General features: G+C 40.8%; 1 protein-coding gene across 9 annotated transcripts in view; it reads right to left on the reverse strand.

Moving 5' to 3' along the window:
• Window positions 1–24186, reverse strand: part of myo9aa (myosin IXAa) — a 359701-nt gene that overhangs the window by 168808 nt on the left and 166707 nt on the right. For all 9 annotated transcript variants that reach the window (XM_072282122.1, XM_072282124.1, XM_072282123.1 and 6 more), the window contains 4 exons: window positions 15496–15622; window positions 14196–14285; window positions 7901–8014; window positions 7240–7374 (listed from right to left, as the gene is read on the reverse strand). In XM_072282122.1, coding sequence (XP_072138223.1) covers window positions 7240–7374; window positions 7901–8014; window positions 14196–14285; window positions 15496–15622 — 466 coding nt within the window. The remainder of the gene's footprint in view (window positions 1–7239; window positions 7375–7900; window positions 8015–14195; window positions 14286–15495; window positions 15623–24186) is intronic.

The following is a 24186-nucleotide window of genomic DNA, read 5'->3' on the forward strand; positions in this document are numbered from 1 at the left end:
GAGGGTCGTAGACTCAGCCAGCACAACCTTCACTACTAATTAGGACACATTTGTCCATCACTAAGGATCCTCACCATCAGGCTCATGCCCCATGCCCTGCTCATTACTAAAACAGGGGAGGTGGTATAGGAGCTTGCCAATACAGACTCAACACTTTAGGAAAAGCTTCTTCGCTGCCAACAAATTTTGAATGGCTCATGAACATCACTTTGTTCATCTCTTTTGTACTATTTATTTTATCATTCATATTACTGCTTTGTCTTTGCACTTTTCTTCTGTTGCACTTTTTTGGATCGGGAATACAGAGCGGCATGGGAGCTGAATTCTGAAGGAAGGCAGATTTTCAAAAACTTCTTTGAGTGCAAGAAGGACTGCGCAGGCGCGTGATGTAACAGGACAGCGCGGAGAGTTTAAAAGGAAGATCACCCTATACAGCGGGCAGCTGTCGGAGCAAGCAGCGGAGTGAGTGGTAGCAGAGGGTAGGGCTTTGGCTTCAACGGGCTTCGGCGGTAAACGGGAAGAGGTGAGAGCGAGGCACCCTTTTTTTCCTCCCCTCCCCCCTTTGCGAATTGGCCTGGACAGACAGGAGCTGCAGGACTTCCACGGCTAACAGTACGAGCTAACGGTTTTAAAAGTTTGTCTGTTTGGCGAGGTAAGTGGGTGAGTAAACTTATTTTTCCTGTTTTATTCTTGTAGAATTAGATAGCATGCCTGTAGGGTTAGTGCTTTGTTCAGGGTGTCAGATGTGGGAATCCTGGGAAACCTCCAGCCTCCCTGATGGCCACATCTGTGCCAGGTGTACCGAGATGCAGCTCCTCAGAGACCGTGTTAGGGATCTGGACCTGCAGCTTGATGACCTAGTGCTTATCAGGGATAGTGAAGAGGTGATAGACAGGAGCTACAGGGAGGTAGTCATCCCTAGGCTACAGGGGTCAGAAAACTGGGTCACTGTCAAGAGAGGGAAGAGAAATGCCCGGATAGTGGAGAGCACACCTGTGGTTGTCCCCTTCAGCAACAAATATCTTGTTCTAGATGCTGTTGAGGGGGATGACCTGACAGGGGACGCCCACGGTGACCAGGTCTCTGGCGCAATTGTGCAGGAGGGAAGGAGGGAGAAGAGGAATGTGGTAGTCATAGGGGATTTCATAATCAGGGGAACGGACGGGAGATTCTGTGAGCCTGATAGAGATACCCGCATGGCGTGTTGCCTCCCAGGTGCCAGGGTACGGGATATCTCGGCTCAGGTCCAGAATATTCTGAAGGGGGGGGCGGCGAGCAGCCAGTTGTCTTGGTACATGTTGGTACCAATGACATACATAGGACAAGGGAGGAGGTCTTGAAGAGAGATTTCTGGGAGTTAATAAGGAAGCTGAGAAACAGGACCTCCAGGGTAGTAATCTCCGGATTGCTACCTGTGCCACGGGCTAGCGAGGGCAAGAATAGTAGGATCAGGCAGATGAATGCGTGGCTGAGAGAATGGTGCAGGGGGCAGGGCTTCAGATTCTTACCTGAACCTGAAGGGGACCAATATCTTGGCGGGAAAGTTTAATAGAGCTGTTAGGGAGAGTTTAAACTAATTTGGCAGGGGGATGGGAACCGGAATGACAGAGCGGAGGAAGGGGAAAATAGAAATAAATCTAAGATAGTGAGCAGGAAAGATGTCAGGGAAGACAGGCAGGTGATGGGGCAAATTTGTAGCCATTGGGATGAGTTGCAGTGCAATAAAGTTGCAGTGAAATCAAAGCGAAAAGTACCAAATACTGGTCTTAAGGTGTTATACTTAAATGCACGCAGCATAAGGAATAAGGTGGATGATCTTGTCGTACAGCTACAAATTGGCAGGTATGATATTGTGGCCATCACTGAGACGTGGCTAAACGATGCATATCTCTGGGAGTTGAACGTCCAAGGATATACAGTGTATCGGAAGGATAGGAAGGTAGGCAGAGGGGAGGCATCACTTTATTGGTAAGAAATGATATTAAATCATTAGAAAGAGGTGATATAGGATCAGAAGGTGCAGAATCTTTATGGGTTGAGCTAAGAAATCGCAGGGGTAAAAGGACCCTGATGGCAGTTATTTATAGGCCTCCAAACAGCTGCAGTGATGTGGACTACAAATTACAACAGGAAATAGAAAAGGCTTGTCAGAAGGGCAGTGTTATGATAATTGTGGGGGATTTTAACATGCGAGTGTATTGGGAAAATCAGGTCGGCACTGGATCTCGAGGGAGAGAATTTGTAGAATGTCTGCGAGATGGCTTTTTAGAACAGCTTGTGGTTGAGCCCACTAGAGGATCGGCTGTACTGGACTGGGTATTGTGTAATGAACCGGAGGTGATTAGAGAGATTGAGGTGAAGGAACCTTTAGGAGACAGTGATCATAACATGATTGAGTTCACTGTGAAATTTGAAAAAGAGAAGCCAAAATCTGATGTGTCAGTATTTCACTGGAGTAAAGGAAATTACAGTAGCATGAGAGAGGAACTGGCCAAAGTTGACTGGGAAGGGACACTGGCAGGAAAGACAGCAGAGCAGCAGTGGCTGGAGTTTATGCGAGAAGTGAGGAAGGTGCAAGACAGGTATATTCCAAAAAAGAAGAAATCTCCAAATGGAAAAAGGATGCAACCACAGTTGACAAGAGAAGTCAAAGCCAAAGTTAAAGCAAAGGAGAGGGCATACAAGGAAGCAAAAATTAGTGGGAAGTGAGAGGATTGGGAAGTTTTTAAAAGCTTACAAAAGGAAACTAAGAAGGTCATTAGGAGGGAAAAGATTAACTATGAAAGAAAGCTAGCAAATAATATCAAAGAGGATACTAAAAGCTTTTTCAAGTATATAAAGAGTAAAAGACAGGTGAGAGTAGATATAGGACCAATAGAAAATGATGCTGGAGAAATTGTAATGGGAGATAAGGAAAGGGCGGAGGAACTGAATGAGTATTTTGCATCAATCTTCACTGAGGAAGACGTCAGCAGTATACCGGACACTCAAGGGTGGCAGGGAAGAGAAGTGTGCGCAGTCACAATTACGACAGAGGAAGTACTCCGGAAGCTGAATAGTCTAAAGGTAGATAAATCTCCTGGACCAGATGGAATGCACCCTCGTGTTCTGAAGGAAGTAGCTGTGGAGATTGCGGAGGCATTAGCAATGATCTTTCAAAAGTTGGTAAGATTCTGGCATGGTTCCGGAGGACTGGAAGATTGCAAATGTCACTCCGCTATTTAAGAAGGGGCCAAGGAAGCAAAAAGGAAATTATAGACCTGTTAGCTTGACATCCGTGGTTGGGAAGTTGTTGGAGTCGATTGTCAAGGATGAGGTTACGGAGTACCTGGAGACATATGACAAGATAGGCGGAACTCAGCATGGATTCCTTAAAGGAAAATCCTGCCTGACAAACCTATTACAATTTTTTGAGGAAATTACCAGTAGGCTAGACAAGGGAGATGCAGTGGATGTTGTATATTTGGATTTTCAGAAGGCCTTTGACAAGGTGCCACACATGAGGCTACTTAACAAGATAAGAGCCCATGGAATTACGGGAAAGTTACATACGTGGATAGAGCATTAGTTGATTGGCAGGAAACAGAGAGTGGGAATAAAGGGATCCTATGCTGGTTGGCTGCCAGTTACCAGTGGTGTTCCCCAGGGGTCCATGTTGGGGCCGCTTCTTTTCACATTGTACAGCAACAATTTGGATTATGGGATAGATGGCTTTGTGGCTAAGTTTGCTGACGATACGAAGATAGGTGGAGGGGCCGGTAGTGCTGAGGAAACAAGAGAGTCTGCAGAGAGACTTGGATAGATTGGAAGAATGGGCAAGAAAGTGGCAAATGAAATACAATGTCGGAAAGTGTATGGTTATGCACTTTGGCAGAAGAAATAAATGGGCAGACTATTATTTAAATGGGGAAAGAATTCAAAGTTCTGAGATGCAACGGGACTTGGGAGTCCTTGTACAGGGTAACCTGGAGGTTAACCTTAAGGGTGAGTCGGTGGTGAAGAAGGCGAATGCAATGTTGGCATTCATTTCTAGAGGAATAGAGTATAGGAGCAGGGATGTGATGTTGAGGCTCTATAAGGCGCTGGTGAGACCTCACTTGGAGTACTGTGAGCAGTTTTGGTCTCCTTATTTAAGAAAGGATGTGCTGATGTTGGAGAGGGTACAGAAAAAATTCACTAGAATGATTCTGGGTATGAGAGGGTTAACATATGAGGAACGTTTGTCCGCTCTTGGACTGTATTCCTTGGAGTTTAGAAGAATGAGGGGAAACCTCAGAGAAACATTTCAAAGGTTGAAAGGCATAGACAGAGTGGATGTGGCAAAGTCGTTTCCCATGATGGGGGAGTCTAGTACGAGAGGGCATGACTTAAGAATTGAAGGACGCCCATTCAGAACAGAAATGCAAAGAAATTTTTTTAGTCAGAGGGTGGTGAATCTATGGAATTTGTTGCCACAGGCTGCAGTGGAGGCCAAGTCATTGGGTGTATTTAAGGCAGAGATTGATAGGTATCTGAGTAGCCAGGGCATCAAAGGTTATGGTGAGAAGGTGGGGGAGTGGGACTAAATGGGAGAATGGATCAGCTCATGATAAAATGGCAGAGCAGACTCAAGGGGCCGAATGGCCTGTCTTATGGTCTCCTTTGTCTTATGGTCTAAAACAAATGTTATGCCATCAGTGATGATAAACATGATTATAATCAAAAAGTCTGAGGCAAGAAATGGTAAGGAGTAGTTAAAAAATAGCTGCAGTTTAAATTTGTCTCTGTTTTATAATCTAATTAAGGAGAGAAAGACTGTCCCTTATACAATGCTGCCTGATGAATGAATTCATTCAGATTGACAAGCAAGACAGGCCTACAGTGTAGGACCAGCTGACGAGAATAGACAGAAGGGTTTCTGTTATATTTGAATTCAAAAAATGCAACTTAAAGAACAAGAAAACAAAGAACCTGAAACATCAGCGGCTCCTTCAGGGAACAATTCTCTTTAACATTACCTTGTGTATACAGCAATATATATTTTAAAAAATACTTACTTGGTATGTAACCACAGAAGAAAAATATTAAAGCACATATTGTTAGAAATTTTGGCACAGAGCCCCTAGGATTGCAAATCCCCTAATATTACACAGCCTCTAAAAAGTCTTGTACCATAATTCTGTTGTCAGTTTTTGTTCAAGTGTCAGTCAGTAAAAACATCTTCAATGAAGCAATTACAATGAAGCATGCTGCCATAAGAGAAGCAAGATATCTTTAGTCTATTTCAGTATGAATAAAGGAAAAATTGATTAATAGATTTAACCACATGGATGAATTAAGTAATTTGCTTAATAGTGGGGAAAGGGACCTATAACATACAGAAGAAATAAAAGGTTGTGAAATTCAGTGTCTGGGAACTATAAACTAACACACAACTTTGTTCATGCTTCTGCACAGCATGATTTTAAAGATGGTAATCATAACGACAAAACTTACAAAGAGGCTTGCTACCTGCATAACATTGCTCATATTCATTTATGGGATGTGGATATCAGTGGCAAAGCCAGCATTTATTGTTCACCCAACCACCCTCGGAAATGGCCAGTAGTTTAGAGTCAACCATACTGCCATGGTCTTTTATTTAACTCAAGTCCATCAGAATCAGAAGCAAGAATGAGCCATTTGGCACCTTGTGCCCACTCTGCCATGCAATACCTTTCTTTGACTCCTTAAAGATCAAACAATCAATCTCTGTCTTGAATAAACACTGCAACTGAGCCTTCACACAACTATAAGGTTGAGAATTTCTAAAATGCATGACCTTCTAGACAAAGCAATTTCTTTCTACCTAAATACCAAATTGTAGACCCTTTTATCAAGATCGGCAGCCCGGTTCTGGGCATCTCATCCAGGGGAAATATCACCCCTGTTGTACCTGTAAGAATTTTATACATCTCAATAAGAACAAGAATCATTCTTCAATCATTGACACTCATTCTTCATTTAATTTTCATTCATACAAGTCAGACTGGGAAATAATTACAGTTTTGTTTTCCCAGAAGAAATTATAATGCGTTTTACAGCAATCTATAGTCTTCAGGGTCATTTTCAAGTAGTATTGCTTTTCTCGTATCTTATTTTTTTAATTACATGAATTTAATTTTCCAGGCTGTTATACAATATGAACTTATAAGGTATATTCCTGACATTGGATCTTTTGAGGAAGTCCCTCAGGACTGAGGAAGATGTTTTCCACTCTGAATTCTGAAATGACTGTAGGAATGGTAGCTCTTTCCATAGGTCTAACCAAAGACTGCCAAACAAAGTCGTTAGGTAGCTCGTGGGGTGTTCGGACTGTGGACAAGACTTGTATGTATGTACCCAAGGTATCATTCTGGGACCTCAAATATTCACATTGAAAGAACTTGTTATAGGCCTAAGAAAAGCAAGATTCAAGCTTGGAGGTGATTCTAATCGAGAGCATTCTAGGCTTCTTTAGAGTGAATGTGGAGAGGATGTTTCCTATAGTGGGCGAGTCTGGCACCAGAGGGCACAGACATAAAACAGGAAGTCCAGAGATAAGTGGGAATTCCTTTAGCCAGAGGATGGTGAAACTCTGGAATTCATTGCCACAGTCAGCTGTGGATACCAAGTCATTAGGTATATTTAAAGCGGAAGTTTTTAAGTTCTTAATTAGTAAGGGTGTCAAAGGTTACAAGGAGAAGGCAGAAGAATGGGGTTGAGAATGATAATATATCAGCCAAGTGATTGTAGGAATGGCAGATCTTTCGTTATATAGATGCTGTCCAACAGGGTGGTTAGGTAACTTGTGGGTGTTAAACAAGATTTGTGTGTGTACACCTAAGGTATCATTTTGGGACTTTAATGTATTACATTGAAAGAATTTGTTATATGCCTAAGAAAAGCGAGATTCAGTTTGGAGATGATACTAATCTAGGGCATATTAAATAACTTTGAGAAGCAAAGGTAGATGTAACGGGATGAAATAGTTAGATCTGTGAGGCGATGATAGTTAAGTGTAACAGACGATGGGGGGGGCGGTGGTGGTGGACGGCAAGAGGGTTAGGGCAAGTACTCCAGATTTAGAATGAATGAAACCATACAAATCCAAGTCCAAATGCATCTTGGAATTTTTACATACAGAAAATAAGGCTCATTGACCAATACTTCAAAGACTTCAAATTGGATGAGACAAGAGTTTCAATATTTAAAACATAAGAAGCAGAAACACAATTTTACCTGCTCTAGTTTGAAGATGTGTTGATTGAAGTAGTGCTGAAGTCGCTCATTAGCAAAGTTAATACAGAATTGTTCAAAGCTGTTATTCTCATAGTCCTCAAAGCCAAAGATATCCAGTACACCAATGGAGAAAATCTATATTAAAAAAAGTTGTATTTACTTCACTAATTATTTTTTCTGGCAACACTGATTAAGTGCCTTGGATCAGAAAGGTTATCCCGGTTCCTGTTCCAAAGAAGCTGCCTAACCTTCAAAGTATTTCCAACACTGCTTCATTCACATTTCCAGCATCTACAGGTTTTTGATTTTCAGTGATTTTAGAATTAAATGATCCAATAAATCATTGCACTCTTTTAACTGAAGGGCTGTGTTGAAGAATAGAGTTGATACCATCTTGTAAAACGATAAAGGTTTTGAACCAATATTGATGTGAATGAGACAGGAAAATCTGCAAATCTCCCCTAAGCAGTATGTACACATGCACTTGTTGTGTAGTATTGATGATGCCTGAAGCTCCATGTCCATATTATGATAGAAAATGTATATACTACTTAGATATATTGAGGAAATTAACATGTAAGTAGTCAAATATATTGTGAACTTCAAGATAATCTCATCAGACAGCCTCTTGAAAACTTATCAAAATGCCTATGTGACTCACCTTATGTTCTTCCAGGTCTCGATTGTTGAGAAGTGCATGGTTAATTCGGAATACAATCCAATCAAACAGGGCATCGTACAGTGACTTTGCCATTGAGTCTCGAACAGTTATTGCCTGCAATACAAATAAACAATTATTAAATGGCCACGTTCAGAGTATTCATTGAAAAATATTTGATAGCACTGCTCATATTCTATAAATTGTTCATTCACTTGCTTATTTTAAAATCCTTACATCAGGAGAGTTGGTATTAAAATATAAAAATGCTTCTGTAGCTAGAATCTTACTCAACAACTTGCATATATCTGTTGTTAAACTGACAATTAATTGACCACTTTGATGATTTCGTAGTAATTAGTTTCTTTTGTACCTCATGACTAAGTACACTGACTGATCAGTTTACTCAAACATCAGCCCTAGCATATTACAGAAAATCATACCCAAGTCAAAAGAGTACGGAGACGATCACAGCCCAGAACAAGACCTTAATCAAGGCTAATAGTTCAATGTCATTAAGTGAGGTTACCAGGCAGGCAAAGCTGTCATCTCTGAGCAAAGACAGTAAACCATGACCAGGTCCATTGCTTTTACTTATGGTAAAAGGCTCACAGCACTGCTCAGTGAGAACTAGGAATTGCCCATTAACTCAGCCAACTGAGGCAAAAGTTAATTGTCATTCACATCATTTTTTGTTAGCTGTGAAACACCATAGATATCCTGAGACAAAGTGGCAGTATAAGAAATGTATTTAAAAATTAGAGCTAACCACACTGAACTGTATACATTATCACTACAATTGCTAAAAGCCTCAAGCCCTTTGTAACAATTTTAATTAAGTGACCAATAAATTAAAGGCTACCCTGTCACTTACAGACTAATAAAAATTAATAAATGCAAATTAATTAAAATTCATCACGATTCAACCTTGAGAGTGTAAGCAAATTTAATCCCAATAAGATTAAAAACAATATAAAAATGAGCATGTCTGAATTCTGAAAACATGCGTCAGAAATGCACAGCAGGACTCTCATCAGCACATGAAAAGAAAAATCTCTTTGGGCTTTCATAAAAGTCTACAGCCTAAACAATAACATCTTTCTCTTTCATTCCTGGTTTGCATTTCTCACATTATCTGCTTTCTGGGTTATTTTTAGAACAGCTTCCACGACTTTTTCCCCCTATATTATCTATCAAAAGAAAAAAAAAAATATTGAAGACTGGCTTATTTTATGAAGCCCAAATAAATGCTCAAGACCAAATTTTTAACACCTCATACAGAAGCTAAAAATGTGATAAGAGCCTCCTAACAGAATCCAGACACACTGCTGTGGCTGCACTGACAGGAAAGAATGCTGCCATTTTTCTTCAGCTGTTCCTCATCTGAGAAACTCTCTAAATTCCAACTCAGAACTGATCAATATTTCCACTTAAGCATTTCACCCATTCCAGTAAAGGTCCAGCTTAACACTCAAAACTGAAATATCCAGCATTTACCCCATTCACATCGATCCACTGGTCGTTCTGCTTAAATCATGTATTCAGTGTTTGCAAGTGGCCCATGCAACCTGCCAAATTAACTTCAATACAGTAGTAAGTTCTCAACGATCATCAAACAGATGGGATAGACTAGGATGAGGAATAAATAAAGTCCTGCAGTAATTCTAATCACCTGGTTACAGTGGGGCAGAGCAATCAGGATTTTGATAATAAGCATTTTAAAACTGAAATGACAGAGAGTGGCATTTATCTGTATCAAAAAGAAGATAGTATGAAACAGAAAAAGAAGCCTCCAACAGAAATCCCTCACATTTACATGAATTAAATATAAGGAAGAACCATTTCACTGAGCAACATTGCTCAATATGTAGCTTTTGAACTAAAAATTGCTTTGATAGCTCTATCAGAAATTAGGTGGCATAACATAGCCTGTTACATCATGAGAACTAGCCTAAAAAAGGCGACATGGATTCATAGAAAACAATAGCACAGAAACAGGCCCTTCAGCCCATCTAGTCCTTGCCAAACCATTTAAACTGCAAGTCCCATCAACCTGCTCATTTCATCAACCTGCACCCGGACCATAGCCCTTCACAACCCTCCAATCCACGTACCTATCCAAACTTCCCTTAAACGGTCAAATTAGACTTGCAACCACCACTTGTGCTAGCACCCCATTCCAAACTCACCACACTGAGTGAAGTTTCTCATGTTCCCCTTAAACATTTCACCCTTAACCCATGACCTCTTATTGAAGTGTCACCCAACCTCACTTGAAAAAACCTGCTTGCATTTACCTTATCTATACCCTTCATAATTTCGTATATCTCGGTTAAACCTCCCCTCAGTCTTCTACATTTCTGGGAATAAAGCTTTAACCTATTTAATCTTTCCTTATAGCTCAGATGCTCAAGCCCTGGCAACATCCTTCAATCTTATTTACATCTTTCCTGCAGCGAGGTGACCAAAATTGCACAGAGTTTTCCAAATCAGGCCTTACCAATGCCTTATACAACTTCAACATGACATCCTAACTCCTGTACTCAATACTTCGATCTATGAAAGCCAATATGCCAAAAGCTTTCATACACCTTATCTACCTGTGACGCCACTTTCAATAAATTACAAACCTGTATTCCCAGATCCCTTTATTCTTCCACACTCCTCAGCCCCCTACCGCTCACTGTGTTAAGACCTATCCTGGTTGGTCCTCCCAAAGAGCAACATCTCACACTTGTCTTCATTAAATTCCATCTGGCATTCTTCAGCTCATTTTTTTCCAGCTGGTCTAGAGCCCACTGCAAGCTTTGATCATCTTCTTCGCTGTCCTCTACACCCTAAATCTTGGGGTCATCCACAAACTTATTGATCCAGTTAAGCACATTATCATCAAGATTGTTGATATAGATGACAAACAACAACTGACCCAGCACCAACCCTTGTGGTACTCCACTAGTCACAGACCTCCAGTTAGAGGCAATCTTCTGCTCCCGCTCTCTGACTTCTCCTGCAAAGCCATTGTGTAATCCAATTTACTACCTCAACTGAATGCCAAGTGACTGAACCTTCTTGATCAACCTCCCACGCAGACCCTGTCATATGCCTTGCTGAAATCCATGTTGACCACATCTACTGCCTTGCCTTCATCAACTTTCCTGATAACTTCCTCAAAAAATTGTATAGTATAAGATTGGTCAGACATGATCTACCTCCCAAAGCCTGTCTATCCAAATGCTCATATATCCAGTCCCTCAGAGATTTAAATATCTCTGCTCGGGCCCCTGCAATTTCTGCACTTAACTCTCATGGGATCCGAGGGAATACTATGTTAGGCCCTGGAGATTTGTCCGTACTGATTTGCCTCAAAAAAGCAAACACCTCCTACTCTGTAACTTGTATAGGGTCCATGACCTCGCTACTGCTTTGCCCATCTTCTACTGTCTCTGTATCCACCTCCCAAGTAAATACAGGAGCAAAAAATCCATTTAAGATCTTCCCCATCTCTTTTGGCTCCACACATGAATTACCATTCTGGTCTTCCAGAGGACCAATTTTGTCCCTTGCAATCCTTTTGCTCTTAACATACCTGTAGAAGCCCTTAGGATTCTTCTTCACCTTGTCTGCTGGAGCAACCTCGTGCCTTTTTTTTTCCTTAATCTGGGCCTCAATTTCTCTCCAAAACCAAGATTTCCTAAACCTGTTATCCTTGCCTTTTATTTTGACAGGCACATATAATCTTTGTGCTCTCAAAATTTCACTTTTGAAGGCCTCCTACATACCAAGTACACCTTTACCAGAAAATAACCTGTCCCAATCCACACTTGCCAGATCCCTTCTGATACCATCAAAATTGGTCTTTCTGCAATACAGATCTCAACCAGAGGACCATACTTATCCTTTCCATAATCACCTTGAAATGGCCTTCTGATCACTAGATGGAAAGTGTTCCTCAACACAATCTTCTGTCACCTGTCCTGTCACATTCCTGAAGAAGAGTTCAAGAATTGCACACTCTCTTATTGGGATTTGCAAATACTGGTAAGGGAAAGCTTCCTGACACATTTGACAAATTCTATCCCATCTAGTCCTTTTACAGTGTGAGTCCCAGTCAATACATGGAAAGTTAAAATCACCAACTATCACACCTTTATGGTTCTTGCAACAGTCTGATCTCTCTGCAAATCTCCCACCAGATTCCCCCTTCTCTTTCACCTTTATCTCTTTCACCAATCAACTTCCCAGCTCTTTGTTTCATCTATCACCTACAACCTTGTACTTCTTCCTTCCCTCACCCCACCTTCTTACTCTGACTTCTCCTCTTTCTTTTCCCTCCTGATGAAGGGTCTCTGCCCAAAATGTCCACTGTTTACTTTTATCCATCGATGCTGCTTGACCTGCTGAGTGCCTCCAGCATTTTGTGTGTGTTGCTTTGGCTTTCCAGCATCTGCAGATTTTCTCCTATATATTGACTTTGTTCTGCCTTTTACTCAAAGTGATCTGGAACTTAAACCAGAACATTCACAAGATCATCAGCACTGTCTTTCAATTTTTAATTAACTCAAAATCATTTGCATGGCCAACTTAATTTTTAAAAAAAGTATAGTGGTTGATTTGAACATTACTCTCAAAGAGATTGAGGTGGTGGTGATTATCAAAGAAAAATAAACATGGGAAACACAACTCACTTTCTAGCAGAAAAAGAAGTCCTAAGGGCTCATGAAACTCCACAGCTGAAGAGCGTTCAGTATATTTCCCAAATAGGTGTGTGGTACAATAGGCCCCTCCATTGATCAGGGTTAACCAAGGATCTTGCATTCTCGCTGCCTATGTAAACCAATACACAAGCCAGGGCAGTACAATATGGCGAACAAGCTGTTTCCCATGAGCAGGCTCCTCCTCCCATCGCAGATGAAGAAACCAAAGAAATGCTGGAGACGAATACAGTTTTGCACCAGCAATGACTGCCTTAGGGACTTCAGCTCTGGATTTACTCCTGAAGCCTTCCCCATGAGTGGCTATAGCCACAAGGCAACAGAAGTTTGAAATTAAGAGTTTCCTTCACCTAGATGAGCTACCAACCACAGTTGATGAGCCCCATCTACCTGAAACAACTGGTCTGAAGGCCCTTTCTGCCAATAGAAACAGTTCCACCTGGCATAGTAGCTAAACCACACATGAAGACCAGGAGCCGGACGTGACTGTCAAAGGCTTTAAGATGCACGCTATTGGGAGCATTTAACAGGTAGTGGGAGTTTACGCCCACTAGTCCCACGGCAATGACAACCTTAAGGATAAAACTTAAGAATACAATAATGATACCAAGGTTGCAAACTGTCCATTTGCCAAGACAGACATTGCAAATGTACATTCAGCCAGCTGGAAGTCTGTTCTGACATGGAAAAATTTAACTGAGGTCAGTAGCACCATCCCTCCCTTTCTTGAAACTGGAATAATTCACTTGGCATGTTGAGTAGAGATATGTATTTTGTACAGTGAGTGATGTCAAACCCAAAAATGTGGACATGGACACGTGGTAAAAGTGTATACACTGATTGTTTTCCCCCTTCCAAACATACTGCATCATACTTGGCTGTAGTTCAATAGACTGTAGGAATCTATCCAATCTCTCCTACAATTTGGCCTATCATGTTTGCATCTGTGCAACTGGGCCCAGGACAGGCTTGCCAATATGTTGATACCCAAGAACTTGAAGCTGCTCACCCTTTCTACTGCCAACTCTTCAATGAGAATTACTGTATGTTCTCCTGACTTCTCCTCCCGAGTTCACAATCAGTTCCTTGGTTGTTACGACACCATTCAACCAGCTGACCTATCCCCCTACTGCATACTTCCCTGTTACCATTTTGCCAAAAATAGTGGTATCATGGATGAATTTGTAGATGAGATTGGAGTTATATTTACTAAAGCTAATGGCAATACATCAAAAGGATGCTAGGAGTTCTCAGTCAATACCTCGTATGGAAGAAAGAAGAGAACAACTTCCGATAAAAGGCAACAAATCCAGACAACAAATATTCACTTCCCTTTCAAAGAAAGGCAGACAACACACCAGAAAATTTAAAACAGCAACTTTATAGGTTAACGGAAATTTACTTTCCTGATGCCAAGGAAACTCAAGCTATAAAGATTGCTAAAATGAACAAATGCAGACTTCAACTTTATTTTAATCATTTAGTACATTGTCTGAAATTTAAGGCTTATTTTGCCAATGGAAAGTTGAGTTTCCCTGTTCAGCGTACACAACGTGGTATAGTCACTGCTCATTATTTTATTTTACCTCAGATAATTTATAGGGTAGGATAAGTCTTTCACCAACTGTCACAGTCTTCCGGGTGGTCAGTGCTTCAAACAGTGTCTCCTCTTTAACCTAATTTAAGAACAGTGCATATGAGTGACATGATGTGGACTGAAATATTGACAGAGATTATAGTACTTAGGTTATTATTACAGACCGAGTCCTCCTTGGTAATAACTCTACATTTGCAGTTGGTTCCTTGATCAAAGTGTATTTGATATATTTGCATAGTTTTCCTCTCAACTTAAAGGTAAAGTTTGCCTCTCATTAAACATAAAAGTTCCTGTTGATAATCATAGTACAGAGTGATGTTTTTCTCCCCAGAATTAGAGATAGAGTAAAAACTCTGTGCAGAGGACCAGTGCACTTGTCCAGTACTGACTTCTTGCATTGTAATTGTAGTTACTTCAGTAAGGAAGGTCATGCCTTCAGTAGCAAAGGCTCAAACTTCTGAAATTCCTGACTCTGTCTTTTTACCCCTACTCCCAATAATTCCATAAGAACTCTATCTTGTATGTAGCTTGGTGCCAAATTATGTTTACTTGCGCTTTTGTGAAACACTGAGATACATAATTGCATTAGAAACAAAAAACACATATTGTTCTTTTGATATTTGAAGAATACATCCCACTCTTTTCAACCACTGCATGCAATTGGAATTCAGGAATTTTACAGAGCAATAAAACTGCTCACAGGCAAAACAAGGGCCAACTCAGAGAGAGATTCTGCACATAAAGATGGGGGTTTCAAAAAATTTTTTAATGCTGCACCACAGGTAAAATAGCAATCCAAACATCAAAAAGATTAAATTGTCCTCAATGGAACCCTCGGTATTGTCAATGATCCCTCCTGTCTGTCTAACAACCTCTTTGGCCACCCCTCCCCTCCCATCCAGCAGGAGGTACTATACCATTAGGACAGGAACTGTTAGAATGGGAAACAGCTTCTTCCCCAAGCCAGAGATTAGTGAACCCCCTGCCAATAGCCAGGTCTCATCACATATGAAGCACCATAGCAATATACAGCTTACTTTTTAACACGTCATAAATGCACCTTATCATTTGTCAATTTATATGTGGTAATATTACTTACATTGTGTGTGAGTTATATGTATTGTGTTGTGCACCTTGGTCTGGCAGAATGCTACTTTGTTTGGTGGTATACATGTGTACAGGTAAATGACGATAATCTAAATTTGAACTTGAAATTCAATGCAAAAAAAAATGAGTTTTATTGTTAACTGATGAATATACTGCTTTGAGTTAATAGGTTATTACAATACCTCCAGAAGTTCTGAGACAATGGGCAACACTTCTGGGTTGCAGATGTCAATGGAATCATCGCGATAGGACTTCTTTTTGTACTTTATATTCCCAAGGTGCAATATTGCAGATAGAAGAGAAAATATTCTGTAAATAAACAACACTTAAATTTAAAATCATTTTGACTGCATTGAAAGCACACAAAATTCAGAAATTTCTTTTGATAGAAGATGGAAGATATATGCAGGAGGAAAGCATGGATAAATCTTTATAAAAGCAAATCGCAGATGAAGAAAATGTTTGTGGATCAATCGACAATTGAAGGCAGAGTTTCAAAATAAAGGGTCACCAAATCAAGAAAAAAATTGAGGACACATTTCTTCTCTCAGAGGATTATGAATTTTTGGAGCTTGAGAGGATGAATCAACCAATGTATCAAGACCAAGATAAACTGCCTCTTAGACTGTAGTGGACCAACTGCTTTTGAGAACATGCAGGAAAGTGGAGCTGAGACCAAGATCTGATTAATAATGGCCTGAAAACTACCAAATGCATCTCAAGTCTAGCACCATAAATCTTCTCAAAGCGAAACACACAAAAGAAGGAACTTAGCAGGTCAAGCAACAGCTATGGAAATAAAGAAGTAGTTCACATTTCAGGTTGAGACCCATCATTAGAAATGATGTAGGGTTTCGGCTTGAAACATCAAGCGTCCTTCCTCTCCATAGATGCTGCCCGACCTGTTGAGTTCCTTTAATGTTTTGTGTGTTGCTCTGGATTTCCAGTGTCTGCGGAATCGCGTTTACAATTTTCTTCTCAAAGTAGATGGTTTTATGATTTTGCATGAGGTCAGCAAGATAAAGAGCATTACATCAGTCTTCATTTTTCCCTTACTTACTCATGACAACATTTCTGTTCAAATTCGTAGCAACTGAAAACAGGCAATTCAGGTCAACCAACAATCTGTACTGACAAATTATGAGCATTTACACAGTCAGATCCAAGGTTTGTTATTTGATAACAAACAAATCCAAAGTTAAAAATAAAATTTATTATCAGATGCTACCACATACAACCCTGAGATTCTTCTTCTGCGGACATACTTAACAAGTCTAAGAACAGTAACTGTAAACAAACTGTGCAAATGTAGATATAAATAGCAATAAATAATGAGCGTGAAATAACAATATAACAGAGTCCTTAAATAAGTCCTGAAATAAGACCTTAATAGGCCCTTAAATAAGTGTAGTTATGTCCTTTTGTTCAAGAGCCTGATGGTTGAGGGGTAGTTAACTGTTCTTGAACCTGGGGGTGCAAGTCCGAAGGCTCTTGTACCTTCTACCTAATGGCAACTGCGAGAAAAGCGCATGCTCTGGGTGGTGAGGATCTTTAATGATGGATGCTGCTCTTCTACGACAATGTTTCATGTACTCAGTGGTTGGGAGGGTTTTACCTATGATGGGCTGAACCCACTACTTCTTGTAGGATTTTCTGCTGGTATTGGTGTTCCCATACCAGGCTGTAATGCAGTTATTCAGAATACTTTCCACCACACATCACAGAAGTCTGCTAAGGTTTTCAATGACATGCTGAATCTCCGCAGACTCCTGAGGAAGTAGAGGTGCTGTCATGATTTCTTCACAATGATATTTATATGATGGATTTGTGAAAGGTCCTCTGAGATAGTGACACCCATGAATTTGAAGTTACTGACTCTCTCCACCTCTGATCCTCTGATGATTGCTGGCTCATGAACCCTTCATTTCCCTCTCCTGAAGTCTACAATCAGTTCCGTGGTCTTATTGACATTGAGTGAGAGGTTGTTGTTATTACACCACTCAGACAAGTTTTGAACTTGTTATGTAACCGGCAACAATGAATATTAATCGAGACAGGTTTTATAAAAACAACCAAACATTTATTAAACACATATAAACGATAAGGGGAAAAAAAACAAACAAAGGAAAACTTTAACCGGAGATTAACAGGTACGCAGCCGTTCATCAACTCCACTCGGCTCTGGTTCTTAAAGCGTTAAATGCGAAAACAGTTCTTAAAGCGATACAGTCAGATCTAGTTCTTAAAGCGATAACTTCAAAAATCCAACAGCTTTACACATTCAATTGGGAGAGACTTCTCTGGAGAAAGATTTCTTCACAGACACACCTTTATTGCTGGTTCTGTCGAGAGGATTCCTGATGCCAAAAATAAACAGTTTAAATCAACTGACGAGGGAGGGGGAGGGGGAGAGGGAGAGAGAGGGAGAGGGAGACTTTTTCCATGAACTCATTGCCCTATTGCAAGAGTTAATCTCAATGCAGGTTCTCTCCAACAAAGACTCAATAAGGTCGATTCTTTATTAAACTGCCAAACGATGCCGCCTTCTCTCTATCCTTCGCTTCGATGAATTATTCACTCTCCCTTCAAAAACTGTCGGAATTGAGTAAATTGGCACTTCCAGCCACAAATTTCCAGTCCAAATACAATACCTTGTGAGAGAACGCACTTTCCGTTTTAAAAATGAAACTGCGTCACAAAAACAAACACGCAACAGAAACGGAGGCACAACACGTTTTACCTGGAAATCTACAAACTCAAAAACCCTACTGTATCACCTGAGTCAACCCTTATATAGTCACGGGGCACATGTCATCACGTGACCTCACATCGGCGGGAAGGTCACATCAGGTGACCTCCAAAAGACCATTACATCATTCTCACAAAAAAAACAGATCTCCTTGAACATGTAACACCTCCCTCCAAAAAAAAAAATTTTGGTCTCTTGAAGAACAAAAATTTAACAATTTATACAAAAAAAATACAAAGGTATAAAATTTACAAAATACACAATATATACAATCTTACCTTTCAGCCCTTTACAAACTAATGTACAGTAGGTGTTACAAATGATAAAATATCACTCCAAAAAAAACAAATTTTCATTGTACATTTAACATCTAGACAAACAATCAGCAATCACATTGTCTTTACCCTTGATATGAGTGATCAAAATATTGTACTCCTGTAACATTAAACTGGATTATTAAATTGGAGTTTAATTTCCTTAACCCTTCTCCTAACAGTCACAGTGGCAACTTCTCTCTCAAAATACGGTTTTATCATATTTATATGATACAGCTGTGTTGTCTTTCTCCTATCTGGGGTTTTTACCACATAATCCACCTCATTTACTTTAGATTTAATCTCATAAGGACCATGGAATTTTGCTTGTAATGGGTTCATTTGCACTGGGAAAAGAACCAACACCTTATCTCCAGGCTTAAATGACCTCATCCTAGCTTCCTTATCATACCACGTCTTCATCTTCTCTTGAGCTAACTTTAAATTTTCCTTGGCCAAACTACAAGCTTTGTACAATCTCTCTTTAAATTTCAAAACATAATCTAACAAACTAGACTGTACTTCTTTATTAATCCACTGTTCCTTCAACAAAGCCAAAGGTCCTCGAACTCTATGTCCAAACACAAGTTCAAGAGGACTAAAACCTAATGATTCCTGTACTGCTTCCCTCACTGCAAAAAGTAGTAAATGTATACCTTCATCCCAGTCCTTTTCATTTTCTACAATATGTCCTAATCATAGTTTTTAGTGTAGAATGAAATCTCTCCAAGGCTCCTTGTGATTCTGGATGATAGGTGAGGAAATAATCTGCTTTGCTCCCATTTATAAACTATCTGCTGAAACAACCCAGACATAAAATTACTTCCTTCATCTGATTGTATTTCCTTAGGCAGCCCAAAATAAGTGAAGAATTTTTTAAGAGCCTTTGTCACAGTTTTGGCTGTTATATTCCTAAGAGGTACTGTCTCTGGAAACCTAGATGCTGTGCACATAATAGTTAATAAACATTGATGTCCAATTTTAGTTTTTCGCAAAGGACCTATACAGTCTACAATGATTTTTGAAAACGGCTCACCAAATACAGGAATTGGTTGCAGTGGGGCCACTGGAGTAACCTGATCAGGTTTACCAACAATTTGACATGTACGGCACGTTCTACAAAATGTCACCACATCTTGTCTTAAACTACGTCAATAAAAATGTTTAGAAACTTTGTTCATAGTTTTCTTTACCCCTAAATGACCACCCAAAGGAATACTATGAGCCATTGTCAAAATCTCATTTCGGTAAATTTTAGGAACAACAACCTGATGATTAACTTCCCATTCCTCACTAGCAGGAATTGTAGGCGATCACCACTTTCTCATTAATACCCCCTTTTCAAAATAATATCCAACTGGTACTTTTCCAATTTCACTATCTGGAAGAGCTTGTTCTTTTAATTTAACTATCTCAGGATCCCTACCCTGCTCTGCTATCATCTCCTTCCAAGATAAAGACAAATCTTCCTGATCACACTTACCACCAAAACCCTGATCAAATAAGGTAGGTAAGAAAGTTTCTAATACATCCTCAAAATTCAAATCTTGATTTGAACTGTCATGGGTAAAAACCACATCCTTTACATCAGTCTTTTTAGCCATAGCTCTTGTTACCACACAGGAAGAATCTGTGTCAGAATTCCTCTGTGGTTCCTCAGACTTTGAATTTATTGTCAAATGCACTTCAGGAAAAACTTGTCCACCTGCTAAATCATTTCCTAACAAAAGAGAAACATCATTCACAGGTAAACTGGATTGTAGTCCTACTTTAACAACCTCTGTAACTAATCCTGACCTTAAATTTACTCTATGTAAATGTACTGGCATAAGGGCACTCCCTACTCCTCTTATATAATTTACCTCACCAGTGCAAGACTCATCACTAAATCTTAACACACTATCTAATATTAGTGATTGTGAAGCTCCAGTATCTCAAAGTATCCTTATCAGTACTACATTGGATCCTTCTTTCAAGGATACAAATCCTTCTGTTATAAAAGCCTCATATCCCTTCTTAACTTGGTCAGACTCTGACACATATTCAGTAATATTTTCTAAACCCTGTGGTTTTACAGGTTTTCCAATACAAGCATCTGGGGCCACTTCTTTCTCTTTCCGTTTCAATCGGAAGCAATTAGCCACTACATGTCCAGGTTTCTTACAATAATTACAAATAATACCAAAATATCTTTCCTTCACATGTCTCCCTTCATCCTTACTTTTCTCACTAACTTCAGATTTAATGTCTGATTTACCTTGACTCTCCGTGCTAGTTTTCTTTTTAAAAGTTTTACCTGGAGAAAATTTATTCTTGTGAATTAAAACATACTCATCAGCCAATTTAGCAATCTCCTGCAATGTAGCAGTGTCCCGTTCATTTAAGTATGTTCTCACTTCAACAGGAATGCTTCTTTTAAATTCCTCCTGCAAAATCAGCTCTTTTAATTTATTATACTCCCCATTCACTTTTTAGAGGAAACCCATCTCTCAAAACATCCAGATTTCTCATAGGCAAATTCCACATAAGTTTTTTCCACCGATTTCTTCAAACTTCTAAATCTTTCTCTATAAGCTTCCGGAACCATCTTGTATGCCTTTAATATATTCTCTTTAACAATATCATAATCCAGTGCTTGTTCAGCATTTAAAACTGTATAACCTTGTTGTGCCTTGCCTTTAATTACACTTTGTAACATCACTGGCCATTGGTCCTCCGGCCACTTTAAACTCAGAGCAACTGTTTCGAAATGCTGGAAATATGCATCCACATCAGCTTCAGTAAATGGAGGAGCCAAAACAACCTCACAACTAGCAATAAATTGTTTAGTAGAGCCAGAAGACTGATTCCCAGATCTTATTTTCTCCATCTCCAGCTCAAATTTCCTCTGGTTTTCAGCTTCTCTTTCTCTCATTTCCACTTTAAATCTTCCAAATTTTAACTGTTCAAGATGCAACTGCATTTCCAGATTACTCATTGGAACCTTCTCTAACACCTCCTCCTCAAAATATTCCAAGTTAATATAATGTTCAGCAATTTTTCTTTGTATGAAAGCCTTGGTGGAATTTCTCGTAATCCCTTTAATATCCAAACTCTTAGCAACCTCCAATACCACAGGTTTTCTTGCATTCTCTAAGAATCTCAAGTCAGCCGTCTTCAAAAACTCGTCAATATTCATTGTTGCCGAATACAACCACACACCAATCAAACCAAAAAAAAAAAAAATCAGGTATTCCCTTTTCCAAATCAAAATGGCAATTACCAGCACTTAAACTCAAAAAATCAGAATATTTCCTGGACGAGCCCCCACAAATTATGTTACGTAACCGGCAACAATGAATATTAATCGAGACAGGTTTTATAAAAACAACCAAACATTTATTAAACACATATAAACGCTAAGGGAAAAAAACAAACAAAGGAAAACTTTAACCGGAGGTTAACAGGTACGCAGCCGTTCATCAACTCCACTCGGCTCTGGTTCTTAAAGCGTTAAATGCGGAAACAGTTCTTAAAGGGATAACTTCAAAAATCCAACAGCTTTACACATTCAATTGGGAGAGACTTCTCTGGAGAAAGATTTCTTCACAGACGCAACTTTACTGCTGGTTCTGTCCACAGGATTCCCGATGCCGAAAATAAACAGTTTAAATCAACTGACGAGAGAGAGAGAGGAGAGAGAGAGGAGAGAGAGGAGAGAGAGGAGAGAGAGGAGAGAGAGGAGAGAGAGGAGAGAGAGGAGAGAGAGGAGGGGGGGAGAGAGGGGGGGGAGAGAGGGGGGGAGAGAGGGGGGGAGAGAGGGGGGGGAAGGGGGGGGAGAGGGGGAGGGGGGGAGGAGGGGGGAGGGGGGGAGGGGGGGAGGGGGGAGAGGGGGGAGAGGGGGGAGAGGGGGGAGAGGGGGGAGAGGGGGGAGAGGGGGGGAGAGGGGGGGAGAGGGGGGGAGAGGGGGGGAGAGGGGGGAGAGAGGGGGGGGAGGGGGGGAGGGGGGGGAGGGGGGGAGGGGGGGGAGGGGGGGAGGGGGGGGAGGGGGGGAGAGGGGGGGAGAGGGGGGGGGAGAGGGGGGAGAGAGGGGGGAGAGGGGGGGGAGAGATGGGGGGAGAGATGGGGGGAGAGATGGGGGGAGAGATGGGGGGAGAGACTGACTGAGACTGACTTTTTGCATGAACTCATTGCCCTATTGCAAGAGTTATCTCAATGCAGGTTCTCTCCAACGAAGACTCAATAAGGTCGATTCTTTATTAAACTGCCAAACGATGCCGACTTCTCTCTATCCTTCGCTTCGATGAATTCTTCACTCTCCCTTCAAAAACTGTCGGAATTGAGTAAATTGGCACTTCCAGCCACAAATTTCCAGTCCAAATACAATACCTTGTGAGAGAACGCACCTTCCGTTTTAAAAATGAAACTATGTCACAAAAGCAAACACGCAACAGAAACGGAGGCACAACACGTTCTACCTGGAAATCTACAAACTCAATAACCCTACTGCGTCACCTGAGTCGACCCTTATATAGTCACGGGGCACATGTCATCACGTGACCTCACATCGGCGGGAAGGTCATATCAGGTGACCTCCAAAAGACCATTACATCATTCTCACAAAAAAAAACAGATCTCCTTGAGCATGTAACAAACTTCCTTCCTGTACACTGATTGATCACCACCTTTGATATGGCCCACAACACTGGTGTCGTCAGCAAACTTGTATATGGTGTTGGAGCTGTACTTTGCCACACAGTCACAGGTGTAAAGCAAGTAGAGCCGGGAGCTAAGTACGCATCCCTGTGGTGCTCCTGAGCTGATGGAGATTGTGGAAGTGTTTTTGCCAATCTGAACTGATTAAGATCTGCAAGTGCAGAAATCCAAGATCCAAATGCACAAGCGGGTATTAAAACCCATGTCTTCAATTTACTGATTAGTTTTGGTGTTAAATGCAAAGCTGTAATCAAAAAAGTACATCCTGATATATGCATCTTTGCTGTCCAGATGTTCCAAGGGCTGTGTGAAGAGCCAATGAAATAACAGCAAGTCAATAGCAAGTGCTTCAGAATTGGAGCAAACCCAAGTCACCATTCAGACAGTAGCTGATATACGTCAACACCAGCCTCTCAAAACACTTCAAGCCTGTGAATGTAAGTGCCACAGGCCGATAGTCATCTGGACGGATTACCATACTCTTCTTGCGCACCAGTACAATTGAAGCCTGCTTGAAGCAGGTGGGTACCACCCACTGCCAGAGCGAGAGGTTGAAGATATCCATGAACACACCAGCCAGTTGCTCAGCACAGGTCTTCAGTACTCAGCCAGGTATTCCATCCGGACTGGATGCTTTCCTTGGATTTACTCTCTTGAAGTCAGCCTGCATGTCATCTTCAGATACTGAGACCAAAGGATCATAGGGAGACATGGGGGTGTGCAATGGTTCCTCCTTATTCTGGTGGTCAAAGCAAGCATAGAAGGCATTGAGCTCATCTGGAAGCGAAGCTCTGTTGTCCCCTATGTCACAAGATTTAACTTTGTAGGAGGTGATGGCATTCAAACACTGCCACAGCTGTTGTGCATCCCTCCTTGATTCCAATCTAGTCCGGAATCTTCTCTACCCAAGAGAAGGCTTTCCAGATACCTGTGCCTCTTGTAGTAATCTTGATCTCCAGACTTAAATGCCTCTGATCTGCCTTTCACCCAGATTCCGGATCTCATTGTTCACGCAGGACTTCCGATTGGGGAAAACCCTGAATGATATTGTGGGGACACACTCATCTACAGCTGTTTTAAAGTCTGTAATGACCCTGGTGTGGTCACTCAGGCTC

Source organism: Mobula birostris, chromosome 18, assembly GCF_030028105.1.
Source record: "Mobula birostris isolate sMobBir1 chromosome 18, sMobBir1.hap1, whole genome shotgun sequence".
Taxonomy (NCBI): Eukaryota; Metazoa; Chordata; class Chondrichthyes; order Myliobatiformes; family Myliobatidae; genus Mobula; species Mobula birostris.